The sequence below is a fragment of the Acinonyx jubatus genome, chromosome D1 (assembly GCF_027475565.1).
Source record: "Acinonyx jubatus isolate Ajub_Pintada_27869175 chromosome D1, VMU_Ajub_asm_v1.0, whole genome shotgun sequence".
Lineage (NCBI taxonomy): Eukaryota > Metazoa > Chordata > Mammalia > Carnivora > Felidae > Acinonyx > Acinonyx jubatus.
In genome coordinates, this window is record NC_069390.1 from 95,176,803 (window position 1) to 95,196,649 (window position 19,847).

A 19,847-nucleotide genomic window follows, 5' to 3' on the forward strand; every position below is an offset into this window, starting at 1 on the left:
AGGGACCCTCAAACTCCTCAACCACACATATCAGTCAGCGACTGCTTTCTATCCAGCGTGATTTAAACTTCATTCATTCATTCATTCATTCATTCATTCATTCAAATATCCACCTGCCAGGCCCTGTGGACCGGGTACCCTATGAAGAAGACAGTCCTTGTCCTCACGAAATTTGCATTCCAGTAGAAGAGGTGGACAGTAAACAAAGAAATGCATAGAGAACAGAATATGAGGGAGTGATGAGGTCTGAAAAGAAAACCAAAGCAGAGCTCACGTGATGGGAGGGATGTGTGGGGAGGGGAGGGAAGACCTCTCTCGGGGACCCTCCCCAGGGAGGCCAGGAGGAGGCCACGGAAGGCTTGTGTTTTATTCTGAGAAGGGAAGGTTTGTGCAGGGGAATGCTGGGATTTCCTCGCATCATGAAAAGACTCACTCTGATTACTGGTGGAGAAGATGCTGTCGAGGGGCAAGAATGGGAAAGGGAGACCAGCAGTCGATGGTGGAGAGGTGAGGGGGGCACGGGCCGGGGTAGGAGCTGGCTGCACTCGGGAAGCATGGTAAAGATGGGGTCTCTGGGAATAGCGAGCCGATGGGCACTGGATGCCTCCAACCAGCCCAGACTCTGGGCCAGGACTGGCCCTCAGCCCAGCCCAGCCCAGCCCTCCATTCCTTGCAAGGCTTGTTGTCCGTGTGTTCCAGCAATCATCACCTGGACTTCGGACACCAGAAACAAGGAACAAGCGCTCCTCTAGAACAGGAGGGGGAAGCTGCTGAACGCACTCACCTTTGGCTCTGTGATCTTCCTCCTTGGGGCACTTGCCGCCTTCCCACCATTTACGCTTCAGAATTTCTAGGCGGTTGTTCTCCTGCAGCTGGAGAATGGCCAGGTCGAACTCATCCCGGAAAACCGAACCTGTGGGGTCACAGGAGAGCCCAGAACACAGGGCGTGAGTGCCCTCTCAGGCATCACTCTGCTCCTTTCCCCAGTAGACCTCCTTACCGGTTTTCCCACCTAACATCAGGAGAAGAGAAACAGAGGTGGTGGGGGTCCCTGCAGGAGCATGGCTCTCCCCTCTGCTTGTTCTGAGGACCCTCCGTGCAGAGGAGGGAGTTCCGGCTTCATGCAGGGCACTTGGGCCTTCCTACTTTCCTTCTCTCTATGCTGACTGGCCTGTTCAGCCCATGGCCAAGAACCCAGTGTGGGTCAAGTTGCAGCTTTTCAGACAGCGGTGTGGCCCTACTCACCCACCACTTTCCACTAAGGTTACCCAGCCTGCCCACTGACACTCAGGAAGCTGGCTGCAAGGCATCCCGTCTGCCTCCTCCAGGTGGGAAATCTGTGCCATAAACCTCTCCCTTGGTCAGTTGCCTGTCTTCTACTTTATCTACATTAATTTCTCAGGCACTTGCAACTCTTGCTACATTACCCCTGACAACTGTTTACCCAGAGCAGCCTCCAGTGAGAGAAGCATCACCCCAGAGTGTGACGGAAGCCACCTCTCATCTGTGTGCAGAATCCGGTCACCAGCCACCCCAAACTTCCCACCTGCCTGCTGAGTGGCTGACAACCCCCCGTCCCCATCCATCACTCTGTGCACACCGCTCCTCCCTCTGTCCTCAAACAGAAGGCTTCTGTTCAGTGCAATTCCTTTTTAATTTTTCAAATGGAATATGGTCAAGGAGCTTTGGTTCTGGAATTTGGCTTTAATCACAAAAATAGGCTTAAATGAGACCGTGGAAAGCTCAATGTCCCAGCACAAGCTGAGGCTGGAGATCATAGAGAAAAGGCTGCCAAGAGGCTGGAAACCAACTAAGCTGCTCAGTTTTCTTGCTCAAGCTCTGTGAAGGCCTGATGTGGACAGAGGCCTCGGGGCGGGGGGTGGTGGGGGAGGGCTATGATGAAGGATGGAGGCAAAAGCTCAGAACAAGTAGATTTGTGCTCTCAAACCGTCACAGGCACAGGAATGACCTGGGGATCTGACTGACCCGCCGACTCTCATTCTGTGGGTCTGGGGTGGGGCCTGAGATTGCGCATTCCTAACAAGCTCCAAGGGGATGCCCCGCTGCTGGGCCACAGACCGCGCTTTGACAGGCAAGGAACTAGATCAGCTCCCAGATCTCTTTGGACTCTGACAGCCCATGACACCACAGATGGAACCTTCCCTACTGGAGATACAACCACGCTTGGGCAGGTAAACCCCAAGCCTGCAGCACAGAACATGTCTATGCAACTTATGTGGGCAAGCATCGAGAGCGCCCACGTACAGTAGGTACTTAACACACTCGTGCAGTGGATGGCTACTCGAACTAACAGATGGTGCTAGGTGGTGAGACTAATGAACATTCCAGGTTTGCAGATGACTGTCCAGCCCAGCCAGGCATTTCTAGCATTTCCAACCCAACCTCAGTGGCACACCAGGGGCCTTGAGAAAGGATTATTCTGTTTATTCCACATTTGCCTACTTTGCTCCTAAACCATTTGACTAATTGTCCATCTCATTCCTTGTACTGTTTCATTTCCCTCGGTCCCACCACATTGCTTATTCTCTGGTTATGCCCTTACCTCCCGCGTAAGAATGACACACATGCTTTCTTGGACGTGACCTCAACTCAGATAAGTTCTGGCTCATCAGTGGGTGGTGCGGTGCCCTTCTCAGCCTGATCTGAGAACCCGGACAAGCCCGTACCTCACTTCCCCACCTATCCCGTCTTGTCGAGCTGGTGGGACCCCTCCGGCAACATGGTCCAGTAAGCGAAGCACTGAATTTGGAGACAGGCTCAAACCCAGCTCCTCTCCTGACTCTGTGACCTTGGACAAGAAACTTGCCAGCTCTGAATCTCAGTTCTCTCCTCTAGAGTGGGAAGGACCACATCTAACTCACAGGTGGGATGACGTGTGAAAATAGCATCACGTTAGGGGCGCTTGGGTGGCTCAGTCGGTTAAGCATCCGACGTCGGCTCAGGTCATGATTTCAAGGTTTGTGAGTTCAAGTCCCGCATCGGGCTCTGTGCTGGCAACTCAAGAGCCGGGAGCCTGCTTTAGATTCTGTGTCTCCCTCAGTCTCTGCCCCTGTCCTGCTCACACTCTGTCTCTGTCTCTCAAGAAGTCAATAAACATTAAAAAATAATAATAATAAAAATAAATAAAAAGAAAAAAAAGAAAATAGCATCACGTCAGACATAGAATAAATGCGTTTCCTTCCCTTTTTCCTTCGTCATTGATAAAAATTTCTAGAGTTGGTCCGCTTTAGGTCGACTCTCTAATAGGTGTGTTCCACGAAAACTTTGGAAGCATTTGACATTTCAGCTAAATTTCTTAAATTGCTGGAGTATTATCAAGGTGCATCTTACATTTGTTTTGTGGTTTACTCCACCATCTTGAAATAAAATGTAAGCCAATACATTTCTCAAAGGGGCCCGTAATTTGCATATTAATGAACATCAATGAAATATGATGGTAAGAAGGGAGTACGTGGGTTTTCAAGGGCCCCGAGTGAGGCGTCTAGTTTATAGAATTCGTAGTATCAGAATTCACAGAGTTCGAAGATGAACTGTATCATTGCCTACGGTCACTGGTGTGGTTTCTGATCAGTGTTTAAGGAGTCATCTGCTTTTATCAAATAACACAAGGGACTATGGAAAAAATGGGGAGGGCACCAGTGTTCCTCCTGAACAGGCTAAGTATGAGACACTGTAGTAAGGCACTTGACTGGATTATTAGGCTTATCCCTCAGTTGCCCCAGTTTACAGAGTAACTGAGATTCAGAGAGCTTAAATAACCTATCTGAGGTCCCACAGGCCGGAGCCAGGTGCATTCCCAGGTCTGCCTGACTCCAAAACCATGCTTTTCACACTCCACAGGTATATAGTGAAGCCCACAGAGTTCTGAGTTAGGTAAAGATCAAGAGAAGGCATATGTAAGGTAACAGCAAAGTTGTGTATACTGTATATTGATCTCCCCACATTGGTCTGACGGCCTCAGTTCCTGCCTTTCCCTCTGCTGCCTTGTACAGGACAACCTCCTATAAGAAGAGTGTTGGGCGAGGACAGCCCTATACAGCATGGCTTTCAGCGGTAGGTGGGGAAGGGTCCATGTCCCAAGCATCTGGGGAACATTTTCAGATTCCCTCTTCAATCCAAAAAGCCGGTCAACGTGTTCCCTCTCATCTTCCGGTTGAGGTACTATCAAGGCGTGAATATCCTTTAGAAAACACAGCTGGGATACCTTTCTGGAAGCCAAACATCCCTACCTTGGTATAAAACACTGGAAGGTACACAGCTAAATACAGAGTTCCACTACCTATTCTCAATTACCTACGCTGATTTAGAGTAGATGGGTCCACGAGACCCACAAATGATTTGGAAGCTACTCCATCTATCATGTCAGTCTCCTTCTGTAATAAGCCTTTCACCAGAGACACTAGCAGCAAAATTCATGGAGCTTCACCATTTCTTCCTTCTCCTTCCCACTGCTAGTAGAGAGACCATCAAAAGGGATATGGCCAAAGGGCAGGAAGCAGGAGGAGGGAGAAGAAAAGCCCTAAAGAATCCACCGAGGGCATCAACCTGCCCTTTAGTAATTCATCAACTACTAACAAATCGATAACTAGCCCTTCAATAACTAAAGATTCCACTGATTAGTGGAAGTATGGGGGTTTGCTTATTATTTTTTTAACCTGGAAAATGCCCACCTAAAGTCCCTGTTAAGTGGTTCTAGAACGGGGCTGTCAAATTCAATGTTGCATTCAGTGGTCCTAGCTACTCTGACCCTGCCTGGATGGAGCTACCCAAAGAGGCTGGTCCTCTCCCGCATACCGACTGGCATGCCAATCCCATAGCCCTTGGTGTCCAGCAGGCCCCCAATCTGAGTGAGGTTGCAGTTTCGCTGCCGGTAGTACTCATTCATGGTAGATTCCAGAAGGAAGGCGTAGTTGGAATTCAACACCCTGGCGATCCCCTCCTCTGTGCTCTTCACAAACACGCTTGGCTGCTTAGAATACATGTAATTCCACATACGCTGGTAGGTCTGATAGCGGGAATTCTGGGAAAAGAACACACGGAAGCAGGCTTAGGAAAAGAGGAAGGAAATCTTGGGCACGTTGTCAGCGTGGAGCCTGATGTGGGGCTCGTGCTCACAAACTGGGAGATCATGACCTGAGCCAAAATCCAGAGTTGGACACTCGACCACCTGAGCCACCCAGTCACCCCAGGAAATGGTGGTTTTAAAAGGGAGGGAATCAAAGTAGACCTTAAAATCCTGGCCCCTTTATTACTCAACCCCCTCATTATATTCAATAACCTTTTCCCTTTTCATCTCTCAACTGCCACCGCATCATGGCAGGAGGCGGGGATTGTGCCTACGATAAACTTTTACAGAAAAGCAAGGAAAGAACAGGGTCCTAAGGCACTATAAACTCTGTCTACTGGTTTGATCATTGGTTTTGCCCCATCTACCCTTGAGAGGTCTACCACTGCCAACCTCCATGTTCTGATAGAATTAAGAACGGAAATTCTGGAACTATCCTTTGCTGTCCTTCAGGCTGGAGGTGGTGGATTCAGGTTCATCAGGACGTCTAAAGACACCATCTGAAGGAAGAGTGCCGGCTATTTTCTGTTGATCCTAAACCAACTTGTCAATCACATATCCAGGACTGGCTTCTCTTTTACAAATAAGAACAAGGTCGAGAGAATTCTGGGGGTCTATCCACACCTGGGTTTGCATGATGCCTTCAGTGGTTATGGGGCCAATAGACACTGAGGCTGTCTAGGAAACAGAAAACTGGAGGCCTTGGACCTGTGTCCTGTGAAAATGGACTTCTTGGGCGGTAGGTTGGTTAGACACCTATTAACTGCAGGGTAAGTCTGCTTTCTTAGAGATCCCGAAGCATATGAAAACTGCTCCTCTTGTCTGGCCCAGATCTGCCAGTCTTGGTGATCAGTCACTTGGTTTGTTGGCTAATACACAACTGTGGCAAGGTCTTCTCCAGAGCCTTGCAAGGAAACCTCAAAGCCAACAGGGTCCCGATCTGACACCTGTCTAGTTTGGGATATATGCAATCAGTTCATACTCATCTTCGTGTTCCTTATACTTCAGACATTCGTGTAGTGTTCTAAACTTGCTTTATGTAAGTATTGCCGATAAAATTTAACCCACTTAACCAAACTTAAATGTATACATTAGCCTCAACCTATGCAGTAGTAGAAATAAAAGTACAGGTTAGATTCGCTGCATTTACGGGTATTTTTCTAATCTCCACTAAAACAAATACGAAACTATTGCCATTCAAAGATAGTTTCAACACGTTATGCTTAAAAGCATCTCGACTCCCACTAACGGTTCTTGCACAACACTTTGGGAGGCTGAAATTAACCCCAAAGTGCTTTGGGGACCTCATTCCAGGGGTATTTTGCAGAAGGGGGGGAAAAACGAGCCCCAAGTGAATCTCCAAACTAGATGTTCAAAAGAGATAATGGGATGAGGATTGATGTTTTTATCTCCAGAGGACAAACATCTCAACTTTATCCTGCCCAATTCCCCATGTTGGTGAGCAACCAAATGGGTTTACTTGGAAGAAGGTCATGCTGGAGCCTCCGTGAATTGTGCCATACTCAATGGCGGTCTGGTCAGCCAGGTCATCCACTGACTCAATGGGCACATCCATGCGTTGCACAGTCAGGAAGGCTGCTAGGTTGGCCGTGTAGGATGAGATGATGATCAGCGTGAATGCCCACCTATGTAGGAAAAGACCAGGAAGTCATCGTTGCCCAGGCACACCCAGGAGTCTTAGCCCCCGTCCCCAGTCCTGCTGCGACATAGGAGAGACCAGGTGTCCCTCTTTGGAAGGAGCTCCCAGCTCAGTCGGGGTCGGTGGGGGAAGAGAAAAGAGGCAGGGCATATGATGTCAACAGAAATGAATTGGGTGTGTGAGGTTGCTTGGGAGACCATTAATTTTTTTTTTTTCTTATTTCCAAAAGGAGGTGGTTCTTGGGTTGCTATTCAAAAGAGGTGTGTCCATGCACATGAGACCGTCCGGAAGACCGTGAGAAATGAGATAGGGAATGAGCTAAGGGTGCCGGCTCTGGGGGCTCTGTTTAGAACCCAAGCTTGGTCGGCTGCCCCTGTCCTCTCATGATGCGGTCAACCATCAGATGAGCATCAACCATGTACTGAGCACCTGCCCTGAGCCACAGACACGATCTCATGTACCCCCTACAACGAAGGGAGGCAAAATTCTTATCCCAATTTTGCTGATGAGAAACTTGCCAAGTAACACAGTGATACATCCATATTTTAAAACCAGTCCTACAAAACCAGAAACCCTTTGAGGTTAACTGGTGACAGGCACCTTTGAAGTGCTAAGAAGCTGGAATTAGAAACTACCCTTACAATGGGCAAGCTATTTCAAAACAGAAGAGTGTTTTATTGGGTAGAGCAAACTCATTTAAAATTAGAATAATTTTGCAAGTCAGGCGGTATACATGTTAAAGGCGTTAAAACTAGTTTGTTCACTTAGGTAGGTTAAATAAGCCCTCTGCCATCTGGTCAGCAGTGTGGATCTGCATCCCAATCCATTTGTTTATGGGACTTCAAAGACATATCCAAGCACAAGTGAGGCTGGATAATCACAAATTCGGAATTAGTGGAGTCTGAATTAATGAGGCTTTAGTCATTATGAAGACATTGCCAACTAAAGCGTAGCGTTTGCCACAGGATTCAGAGGCCAGCAGCTTCCAGGAGACTTTTAAGAGTGGGAAGTCCCATTGTCTCCTTGGCCTCTGTGTCCAAGGACCCCTGCTGGCGGCCTCCCAGATGTGAAGTGACGGGCATCTGCCGACTCAGTGGGTGCATCCGTATGCCAGACCACCAGTGAGGTGAGCTGGTTTAGTTCTGGCCTTGTTCCCCTCCCCCGTGAGACCTTAGGGGAAAAGCCACATTCCTCCTCTGAGCTTGCCCACTCAGGGAGAATAATGCCTGCTCTGCGTGTCTTTGGAGAACTGTGAGATCAAACGATTGGTGACTAATAATCTGTAAAGGACCAGATGAATGTGAGATACAGAGAAATGCAGGGATAGACTGTTACACCGAACATGGGATGACGACCATCTGGTCAACGTCCCTATTTGTGACCTATAAGTGCCCGGCGTCCATCCATTCCTAAGACCTGCCTTCCTTGTTGCTGCCTCAGCTCATACACGCTGCTGGAAGTTCTTTCTCATGACCATCCCCCAGAGGAGGCCAGGGAGGTGGGGTGATCCATGCCTAGGTGGAGGCTAGCATTCTGACGCTGTTTGTGCCCTGGCTAGTGCCATGAGTTAGTGAGCCCTGGGTGTGGCCTTGACCTCAGAGTTGGCTGGGGAAGTTCCCTCAGCCCCACGGCTACAGTCCAGCGTCTGTTCCACCCTGGATGGCCATGTGTCTCTTTATGCCACTGGTCACAAGGGAATGGGTCAGAGAACAAAGTCGCTCAGGGCAAGCCTATCTTCTCTGCTGAGGAAGCAAATCACACACTCTCTCCAGAGCGGTCAGGGGACCCCTGCTCCCGTGTGAAAGGGGCATCACTGGTTGCAAAGTTGGCATTCTTGTTAGCAACGTGGTATTTTCCGTCACTTGCTCTGGGTGAGGACTCTAAGGGAGGCTGTGATGGCCCTGTCTTCTGACCTCACACTCCTGCAGGGAACTGACCAAACTGAGACCTTGATTTGATAACTCAGAACTCTGAGAGGCAGAGGGGCTCCCTAACAACTCAGGCACCCCCCCTCTTCCCACACACCCTCAGGAGTGGCGTAATGGAGCTCCCCTAGGACAGCTATTTAAAGTACTGGCGACCCTGTGGGCCAGCACGGCACAGCCTGCAAGACTGGTGGCCCTCCCAAGCGCTCAGGCAGACGTTGTCTGCAGGAGGGAAGTCCTGGGGGTCAGGGATCTGACAGGTGGATGAACCTGACAATGGGGCCCTACGTGCAGTGCATGGGAACACCCCCCTCTGGAAGGCAAAGCCCCAGGTAGAAAGAGATCAGAGTCTGCAGCTGACTTCTGTTGTCTGCAGGGCTTCTGTCCAGATTTCCAGGATTTTGAGGGAACTCTGTGATTTTCCCTGCCAAGACCACCCCTTTTTCCCAGTGGAATGTTAAACCGGGTTGTCCCCGTTGATCCACTTGGTGATTTCTGGGCACAATCTGGTAATGGGTGAGCATCTTGCCCAGATGTTTTAAATCCTACTGTATTTATCATTTAGCAGAGAAAACAAAAATCCCAGCTGCGTTTTCACCTCTCCATCAGCTCTAGTCCAGTGGTTCTGGTAAATGTCCAGGCACTGGTGTCCAAGGGTGAAAAACGCCACTTTTCCTTTGGTTTACACAGGCTGAGAAGGAGGGGAGAGAACCAGGGTTGGAAGTCCTATAGGCTGTGACAGCCAAACCCGACAGCGGGTTTTTATGTGAGGGTGGGGAACCGGTACTCTGCAAATGTGCCTCTCTGTGCTACACGCACACACGCGCGCGTGCACGTGCGCGCGCGCACACACACGCACACGCACACACACACACACACACACGTATGTCTGTTTCATTTCCCCCCATAATGCTCAAATAGCAGCTATGAGTCCACACATTTATGTATCATTTTCAAGTTTGCAAATTGCATTTCCATGCATCGAATCATTCGACTGTATTCTTTTTGCCCTGAACGAGCCAAGAGGAGAAGGGAGTTTCAGGCTGAGGCTGGCGGACTGCCCATGTGGACGGCTCCTGAGGTCCCGTCCGGCTCTGAGCCACTAAGAATTTGCCTTTCCCCACACCTGCCGAGGTGGACAGGTCAGGCAAGGCCCCAGAGCCGGGCGCAGAGGGACAAAGTTGGAGAAAGCTGGTAGAGGAGGAGAGATGTGACAGCCAGGTTTGAATTCTTCCAGCAGCCAAGCCCTGTTTCACACTGACATTTGCATAAATCTGCATATGCCTTGGCAGGCCCAGCCACCCAACCTCAGGTCATTTTCAGGTCAGCAAGTTACAATCGCTTTGCCGTGGGCCTTACAAGGCTGTTTTCTGCATCTCCTTTCCTGCCCTGGTTCCCCTCTGTATCCAGACCTCTGAGGCAGAGGGAAAGAGGAACCAGATAAGATGGCACAAAGTGTGCCCAACCCAGTGCTCCCAGGCCTTCTGAGCTGGCAGAATGCAACCCAGCTCCCTGCTAATCTGTTTTGAAAGGCAGAGCTCTCTGTGAGGTTCCTGCCTACCCGCAGCCAGAGCAGGGCTTATCTGAGGACTCCCTTGGTGTCCCCACCCCACTGGGCCTGGCCCCTTCTCTGCCCCGGATCTTACCAGACGCCACTGACACAGCGGGTGGATAAGGCTCGGGGGGCGATGGTGGACCCCTGCTGCATGAATCCCCCAACAGGAAACCAGAGGCTGTTGCCAAGGGAGTACTGATTCACCAGGAGGTTGCACCGGCCTTGGGCACAGGGGTGGGGGCTGTACCACTCGTAGGGGGTCAACCTGTGGGAGAAAAGGAACATAGACTAGTGCCACGGAGGGTGGGCATGATGGAAAGTGCTGGAGTCAGTGGGAGTGGCTCTCCTTTCCGGCCTCGCCTCTGTGCTTCAGGACCTGGCCTGTGGCCTTGGGTAAGCCACTTCCCTCTGCTGGACCTGGATTTTCCCAACCCCCAAATTGAGGGGGTTGGAGTATGTTGGCAGTTTTCAAACTGTTTTTCTTTCATAAAAAAAAAAAAAAAGGTTTTTTTTCCCCCCAAATAAATTATGATGTGGAACTCCAAATCTAGAATAAAGTGACTGGAAGCTGGGAGTGTCTGGGGTGGACAGCGGGGAGGCTCCGTTTTCTGCACGCCCTAGTCCCCAAAGTGGTCACAGAGGGATCCCAGGGCCCTACAGAGCCAGTTAGAAAACTCTCAGCCTAGGAGCGCCTGGGTGGCTCAGTCGGTTAAGCGGCCGACTTCGGCTCAGGTCATGATCTCGCGGTCCGTGAGTTCGAGCCCCGCGTCGGGCTCTGTGCTGACAGCTCAGAGCCTGAAGCCTATTTCAGATTCTGTGTCTCCCTCTCTCTGACCCTCCCCCGTTCATGCTCTGTCTCTCTCTGTCTCAAAAATAAATAAATGTTAAAAAAAAAAATTAAAAAAAAAAAAGAAAACTCTCAGCCTAGAACAGCTTGTTCTTGAACAAGTTCTCGAACTTGTTCTTGAACTTTAAAGTTCTTGAACTTTAGCCTACATTGCAATCACCGAGAAGGCTTGTTAAAACTCAGACTGCTGATGGGGTGCCTGGGTGGCTCAGTTGGTTGAGAGTCTGGCTTCGGCTCAGGTCATGATCTCGCGGTCTGTGAGTTCGAGCCCCGCGTCGGGCTCTGTGCTGGCAGCTCAGAGCCTGGAGACTGCTTCGGATTCTGCGTCCCCCTCTCTCTTTGCCCCTCCCCCACTCATGCTCTGTCTCTGTCTCATAAATAAACAAACATTAAAAAAAAATTTAAAAACAAAAACAAACAAACACAGACTGCTGGGCTGGGCCCCTGATGCTCCTGATTCAGTAAGTCTGGGTGAGGCCTAAGAATATGCAAGTTCTTCCGTGATGTAGATGCCACTGATCCAGGGACCACGCTGAGAAACACTGGCCTAGACCGTCCCTTGGGCCGAGGGTCTCCACCCTGTTTCTGTTTCAGACTCACCTGGGGGCATTGAAAGAAATGTCAAAGACGAGATTCTGCTCCCAGAGGTTCTGATTTGCTTTGTCCAGGTGGAGCCTGAGCATCAGTATTTTTTAAAGCCCCCCAGGTCAGTGTGATGGGCACACGGGGTTGAGAAGGGCTGCTCTAAGCTCCCTGCCCCCACCTTCCCTCCCTGATGCCCAGAACACCCCGTCTTCCTGCCCACCAGACGCACGCCTTCCCTCCTCTGCTCAGTGGCCCTGGCCGGTCGCCCACGCAAAGCATCCCAGCTCTGACGAGAGAGATGTGTCTGGGCGTGTGCCGAGCAGGGCAGGCAGTGTGTGCTCACAGGGTACTATTCGCATCACTGGTCTTCCTGTCCCTCCCCCAGCCTTGTCGGCACTCACTCTACAGTGGCTCGCCCACATTTCCACTGCCGCCTCTTGTTCCTGAATATGATGCCAGCGTGTCATCATTGGCCTGCGTCCTGACATGTGCTCCTTCTCTCTGTGGCCTACGGAGCTGGCTTGCGCCCGGTGGTTCCCAAGCCTACAGGCCACTGGAAGTGAGCTTCAAAAATACAGATTCCCCAGCCCTGTCCCTAGAGGTGCTGAGATGATTGGACCTGGGAATCAAACTTTTTAAAAGCTCCCTGTCTGACTCGGATATCAGCTGGCTTGGGAACGGCTGCCTTAGATCAGTGGTTTCCAAACATTTCTTTTCACCTCTAAAATCTTACCCAGCAGTACAGTAGCTCAAGAGATAAAAGCAGAACTGGTTTGGATGAACAGGAGTTGAGGTTCCAGAGCTCAGGCTTCTTCTCACCTCTAGAGTCTCTGGTGCCTTCCAAGAGCCTTCCTGCCCTATGGAACCCTATTTGAAAATTATCCTACACACACACACACACACACACACACACACACACACACACACAAGGTGGTATAATCAGACCTTTAGTACATTTTTTTGGTTAATCTGTTTGTTAATGCTGGATCCTGGGGGTAGTGAGTGAGAGTTTGTGTGTGTGTGTGCACGCGTGTGTGCGTGCGTGCGCGTCTAGGGCAGGGAAGAAGGGTTGTTGAAGCCCCTGGGGCTAGTTGAAAAGCTTTAGGCTGCAGTGGGCATGGGGAAACGGGCTTATATGTCTGTATATCTAGGAACCAAGCCCTAAGACTATTTCCAGGGCCTTCGGGGTCCCTCGAGAGCTGTGGCTGGCTACCCGCAGGGGCTCAATTGAAGGGGGCAAGAGTGTATTTCAGAGAGGTGGAGCCAGGGCTCAGGCAGACAGCTTCCTAAAAGCTGCAGCACACAGTGCGGTGGAGTGGAGAGGGAAAGTGTCACGCGGCGTGCCAACCTCCTGCGTGTCTCGTCCGTTGTCACTGACAACAGATCCTTGATAGTGGCAATGCCTACAGGCCCAAGAGGGTAGATGAGTGGTACACAGCAGCCTTTGAAGACTACTGGCTTGTAAGCAAGGCCTTCCTCTGTCTGGCTGGATCTCACGGGTTCAGGATGACTTTCCTCAACTTGGCTTTGATCTCCACTGGAAGAGGCACAGGCTGGGTGATAGAATACTCCCTGGGCAGGCTGGGGGCTGCCCTGGGGGTTAAGCACTCCGCTGTCCCTTGGGGCTCCGTGTTCCAACTGGAGAGAGCACATGCTCTCCCTGAGCCACTGAGCAGACATGCCCTTGGGGAAGACCCTGCCAGGCAGAGTTGGGACATACACTAGAATCATCTGGCCCCGCCACTGTGGCCCTGAGGCAAAGGAGACTGCTATGGAGGCAGCTGGAACAGAGTCACTGCCAGTTCCCTTGAAGCTCATTCTGTGGTTCTCTGCTCCTAGGTAACAGCCCTTTCTGGTCCCCCACTATGGTCAGCTGAGCACTGAGCAGGGAGCTGGGATTCTGAATGAGTGACCTGTGAACCACAAGGGCTTATTCTGTTTCCGGATAGGTAAGCTGGCTCTCCTCAAGCCCAGGCTGATCCAACGGCCCAGCCCCAGAGAGAAACAACCCTCTCTGTGCACATTCATGGGCGGTCTTAGCCACGGGATGCTCTCAGGTTCTTCTGTAGGCCCAGGAATAGTTTCTATTTCTAGCGAGAGGGGAGGGATTAATTGTCACCAACCCCTGATCTGGACCAATTGTCTCAACTCAACACAACTTGCAAATGCCTCTCTCCAACCCGTCCTCCTGTCGTGTACCACCCTCCATGGCTCCCATTCACCAAGGCAGCTGTGTTTTCACTGGCAGATCTAGGCTAGGGGATGGGCCAGACCCTCTCCAGAGGGAACCTCCTCCTTTGCCCATGCCACGAGGCCTCTGGTCCCCTCACTCTGGATTCACAAGCTCTGTTTCTTGTCACTTAGCACTCTGCAGCAGATCCTGGTGAGGTCTGATGCCAGGACAGCCAAATGCATAGTGATCAATCCTGTCTCCCTCCTCCCCACCACTCTCTCTCCCCAACCCCCCCCCCCCCCACCACAAGCAGGGGGCCCAGAGATGGGGGGGAAGAGGAAGGGGAAGAGGAGGGATGCAGAAGCAAATTCAGACAAGCTCACCTGTCTTCACCATGCACATTAGGGAACATGTGCATGTAGGTGGGGGAACGGGTAGTGCCAGGTGGACAGCAGGGCAGAGGACAGGTGGGGTCCTCAGTCCCTCTCCTACCCCCTCCTGTGTGGTGCCAAGGTGTCCTGCTCCCCACCCCTCCCATGCAGTTCTCTGCAGCGGACGCGAGGTGGCGGTGTGAGGACAGGGACGGGGAGAGGAGCGTTACCGAGCCACCAGGAAGAGGACGCAGCTGACGGCCAGATAGGCTAGAAGCATGAAGAGCCAGACGCCTGGAGAAAATGGGTCCAGGAAGGAGAAATAGCCAGGTTTGCGCCCCTGGAAATGGAGACAAAACCAAGATTCACCATACACATTCAGTCAGGATGGCCCTTGGCAGGGCAGGGCAGGGCGGAGGGTATGGGGAGTGTGGGTCTGGCCCCAGATGGCATTGCGTCGGGTTCTGGGTGACCGGTTTCAATGGCACTGGGACCCAAGGTGCAGAGGGGCTGCTCCAAGACCTATTCAGCCCTGACCTCAGCAGATGAAACAAAGGAACAGCTGGAGGCATGTCACTTCCTAGGTTGAGAAAGGCTTTGTGCTGGGCAAGTGGAACAGCGCTCAGCGCCCCCTACCTACTGCCCTGTGTCCTCCCCGCCCCCGCCCCCGGGGATGGCATGGCGGGCTCAGGGGCACCTTAGAGCCACTGGTGTCTGTGGTGGAGTACAACAGCACCCCTCTCGGACACTCACGTCTTTCTCATGAGGATGCTAACATGACAGGCGCCTTGATGTTTTTGTTTGCGGGCTGATCTCACACCGAGTGAGATTTCTCCTGTAAACCTCAGGACGGTGCCATGAGGCAGATTATTATGTTCATTTTACTAGCGAAGAAACCAAAAGCCAAGGGCAGTCAAGAGATGTGTCCAAGGTTACACAGCTGAGGAGTGGAAGAGTGGAGTCTCAAATGCATGCCTTCTGACACACAGCTCAGGGCTCTTAGCATAATGCTGTGGGGAAATGTGGGCTGTCCCCAGCCCAGGGATGTGCCTGGCCAGAGTCAGAGGCGACAGTGGATGGAGCCAGGAACGGACACCTGGCCACCAAGCTCCCAGACATTTTTCTGGAGGAGAGCAAACTGGAATGAGCTGTCTGCAGCTGTGTGGTCTTGGACGAGTGCACACCTTTCTCAAGTCTTGGTTGGAGGTACCTTAAACCAAAGGTGACACACTGGTGGCTTACTACAGACAGCCCTCCCCTAATCTGTCTACCCTGCAATGTTTACCTATTCTGTATCCGTTGCTAACATTACATGATTGGGAGATGTCATGTAAAAATCCAGGTTTCCGGCTTTTTCTTTCTTTGTTTTTTGTTTTTTTTTTTTCCAGCAAAATGGGGCTTTCTAGAAACACTGGGCCCACCTTGTCAACTGGCTGGAGCTCAGTGGTGGTTGCCCCCTCTACATATGGCCTGCTCTCTCCAGCTCGTCTTTCTCTCTGTCCTTCCATACTGCTGCGGTTTCTCTGGGCAAACAGACATGAATTCTAGTGCCCTGTCGCTCATGACTACTTCCTTCTGTGTCTCTCAATTGAGAAATACCCAGGGGGGAAAAATCTTTCATTGTTGCTTTCTGAATCTGAAACCCCATTAGATGCTCCGTGTCAGAAATCTATACCTGATTATATCACAACGAGTGAATCGAGAAAAATGACAGCACTATTTAAAGCTGCCATATTTGGTTATGGGTGATAAGGAATGACACACAGTCATGGGAAAAACTCCTGGAGACTCAAGTTATAAAACACAGAACACCACACAAACGAGGATCAAGACATAAACATAGCTCCACTGGAAATGTATCAGTCATGCTGGCAAGGGAACATCTGATTCTTCTTGCGATTGACTGACGCCAACCAAAAGAGCAAGGAGGGGGCAGTTATTTGAGATTTGGGTCTGGGTGTCTACCGCCTTGGTCGGGGCTGAGCCCAAGCTGTTTAGGTGATGCCAAAGAGAAGTACGTTCCTTGCAGGCTCTGAACACCTGCTATTATTTATTTATTTTTTCTGTGCGGATGCATCAGAACACTTCCTTCCCCAAAGACATCTGAGTTACTGGTGCTTGGGGGCAAATCAGGTGTTATATGCCACGGGCATTTCTTCCGAATAACAGCTTTTCCTTAACCCAGAGATATATGATGGTGATACTTTCCTCCTGGAGAACTCAAAATGTTTCGCAATGTTCCCTTGATTTCAATACCCAGTCCTCTATATTGACAGATGGAAGAACTGAGACCCGGGGAGGTTAAGTGCCTTGCTCAAATCAGTGGTGATGCCTTCAATTTCTCCGGTGCTCGTTCGTCAAGCTGCGCCATAGAGATGCCACTTCTCTTTCGTTCAGATGGCAGCTGTACCGTGTCTCCCTCTTCCTCCTTTATCTTTGCAACTTGCTCCAATAAACTCCCTAATTAATCTCACGCCTGCTCCCCAATGCCAGCAGGATCCCAACCTACTCCATCTCAACCCCTTAAAGTGCGCTTACACATTATTTATTTATACCCGTCATCATTTATTTTGACTCTGTCACATTGATAGGCATTTGTATTGATTTATATCTGTCTCTGTTGACTGCGAGTTGGGCCGGTTGCTTCTGGGGACGATAGCCACTTTGGAGGCAGATAACTGATTATATCCAGTCTATGCCCCAACCATCTAGGACAGGCCAAGCCCCACGGACGGAGCTGAAGATCAGATGGCACCAAAATTTAACTAGTTCCTTGACGTTTGTACCGTACTTCAGACTGACCACACCAGCGCCAGCACTCATGATGCTGTCTGATGGTGGGAAAGATTCAAGGGGCTGGTCACCAAATGATGGCAATCCCAGCATGGTAAGGCCCTTTGAATGTTAGCACAGGACCTGCAAAGTGGCCCTAAACTCCCCTTGCATGTTGAAAATCCCTCTTATCGGGGCGCCTGGGTGGCTCAGTCGGTTGAGCATCCGACTTTGGCTCAGGTCATGATCTTGCAGTCCACGAGTTCGAGCCCCGCGTCGGGCTCTGTGCTGACAGCTCGGGGCCTGGAGCCTGCTTCGGATTCTGTGTCTCCCTCTCTCTCTCTGCCCCTCCCCTGTTCATGCTTGGTCTCTCTCTGTCTCAAAAATAAATAAAAACATTAAAAAAATAATTTTAAAAATAAAGAAAATCCCTCTTATCCACAAAAACAACCTGATGAGTGATACTGAATTCTATGCGTACTAGAAGAAATGAATTATAGTCAGAATGCTGCTGCTCTCCCAGGGTCCGGAGCCAGATGCGTAAGGACACCAGAGCCAGGTGACTCAGGACAGGCAGTGAATTGAGACACAGACTCTGGAGCTAGCTTGCCCAGGACTGAATCCCAGCTTTGCCACTTACAATCGAGTGACCCTGGACAGGTGACTTAACCTCTCTGGGCCTCCATTTCCTCTTTTGTAGCATGAAGGTAACAATAAAACCTACCTCAGGGGGTGGTTTTGAGAGCTAGATGAGTTAACACACAGTAAGGGCTACATACGTGTTGGCTTCCCTCTAATGGTAGCCATGAGGGAAGGGGGAGGGAGGAGGCAGTAAGTGACAAAGGATGGAACTTCTCTTTATATTGATTCTTGCTCAGCGGACAAGAAATCCCTTTTTCTGTCTTGTAGTGACACACGCTAAAGATGCTTGGGGGGAGAATGCCACGTGGCCACAGTCACTTTCCATAACTCCTACTAGCATTCCTGTGTGTTATGATACATGAATCGTGAGGACTCGCCAGGGCTCTCCAGGGAAGCCATTAGCGCAATACCAGGCTCTCTTCTGGAAACATGGCTTTTAGAAGCCAGTGATTCCAACCTTTGGAACTCAGTTCCGCCTCAGCCTTTCCGCCAAAGTCACAGAGTGGGTCAGATGTGTGGCGGGTTCTTCCGTGTTTCTGGAAGGGCTGTGTATCCTAGTCACCATTTCCTTAGTGGTGACATCACACAAATTAGTGACGCTGACTCTCTTCCTGCCCCCCTCTGCTCTCCCCATGCCCTCCATGTGGTTTTGCCAGTCTTTAGAACTAAATGGCAGCATATTCAGAGTCTTCTTTCAACTACTGGCCGTGGTCAGCGGGCAATAAAAACTCTTTAGGGCTGAAGCGATAAAAGAACAAAGTCTCCATGTCTCCTGGAAGAGGCAGAAGAAGATGATTTCCTCTTGTCCCACCCTGGGAACCCATGGACAGCTTTCCTCAGTGTGTCTGCAATGGGCTGCCTTGATCATAGTTGGGCCTACCACGCACTTCCCACCCCTGAAGCCAAGAAGAAAAGAAACAAAAGCAAGCAATTAATCCCTCCTCACAAAAACTACCCACATGGGTTTGCTGCCTATGTAACCCACATACCAGCTTATCTATTTTCACTCTGCTGATTGGAAGTCTAGTATGAGGAGACCTGAGTTCTAATCCTGGCACTGACCTTGACTTGCTGAGTGATTCTACACAAGCTGCTCAACATCTCTGGGTGCGATTTCCTTCTTCCAGAAGATGGGACCCAACAATCAACATGAAGGGGGAATGTGAGAATTACTACAGCAATGTTGATAAAACACCTTGAGCTTCTTGGGATAGGAACGCTCAATAAATAACCCATGTTAAAATGATCATATGCTCAGGAAACCACATTTCCATTATATGGGCTATCATGTTGCTTAGCTTTAAGGAACAGAACTCGATTCATTTTCTGTTTTCTTACAGCAGCGTATTAAGCAGTATTAGAAATGACTCACTGGTTTACTTAGCATTGTTCTCCATTTTTCTAGACAGTCTTTCCAAAATGAAACCGACCTTCTTGAAAACATGGGTAATATATCCAGCGAAAATGCTGGGCATTAATTTAATGTTGGCATTTATTTCTCTCTCGCTTTTTAATTACTGTCTTTTTTTTTTTTTTTTTTTTTTTTTTACTTTTCTTGACAGAGAAGACTCTAGCTAGGAGTTAAGGGAAAAGAACAGAGTATAAAACTTCCCCATTTGTTAATCGGAGGTAGAGCGGGACAGTACAGGGAGAAAACAGTAAAGTTACGTTTTCAAGGTAGTCCAAGGTGCTCTGGCTGGCTTGGGACACTATATGGGATAATAGAGTACGATATAGTATATAGCATAGTATAGTATGGTATAGTATAGATAGTATCCTCAGATTAGAAAGGATTTTGAGGGTAGCCTAGGTGGCTCAGTTGGTTAAGTGCCTGACTCTTGATCTCAGGGTCATGAGCTCAGGCCCCTCACTGAGCTCCACACTGGACATGGAGAACTTCCAAACCCCCCCCCCCTTTTTTTAATGTTTGTTTATTTTTGAGAGAGAGAGAGGGAGAGAGACAGAGCATGAGTGGGGAAGGGGCAGAGAGAGAGGGCAACACAGAAACCGAAGCAGGCTCCAGGCTCTGAGCTGTCAGCACAGAACTCCACATGGGGCTCGAACCCATGAACCATGAGATCATGACCTAAGCCAAAGTCAGACGCTTAACCAACTGAGCCCCCCCCGCCCAGGTGCCTCCCTCCTTTTTCTAAGTCGAAAAAGAAAGGAGTTTGAAAATTCCGCTGACACAAGGCCTTGACGCAGAGAAATACACCCAACTATACCATAAA

At 50.2% G+C, this 19,847-nt stretch overlaps 1 protein-coding gene across 3 annotated transcripts in view; it reads right to left on the reverse strand.

The window, feature by feature from the left end:
* The window catches only part of GRIK4 (glutamate ionotropic receptor kainate type subunit 4), a 428,197-nt gene that overhangs the window by 18,451 nt on the left and 389,899 nt on the right, over window positions 1-19,847 (reverse strand). For all 3 annotated transcript variants that reach the window (XM_027036757.2, XM_027036756.2, XM_027036754.2), the window contains 5 exons: window positions 14,433-14,542; window positions 10,318-10,491; window positions 6,567-6,732; window positions 4,816-5,041; window positions 785-913 (listed from right to left, as the gene is read on the reverse strand). In XM_027036757.2, coding sequence (XP_026892558.1) covers window positions 785-913; window positions 4,816-5,041; window positions 6,567-6,732; window positions 10,318-10,491; window positions 14,433-14,542 — 805 coding nt within the window. The remainder of the gene's footprint in view (window positions 1-784; window positions 914-4,815; window positions 5,042-6,566; window positions 6,733-10,317; window positions 10,492-14,432; window positions 14,543-19,847) is intronic.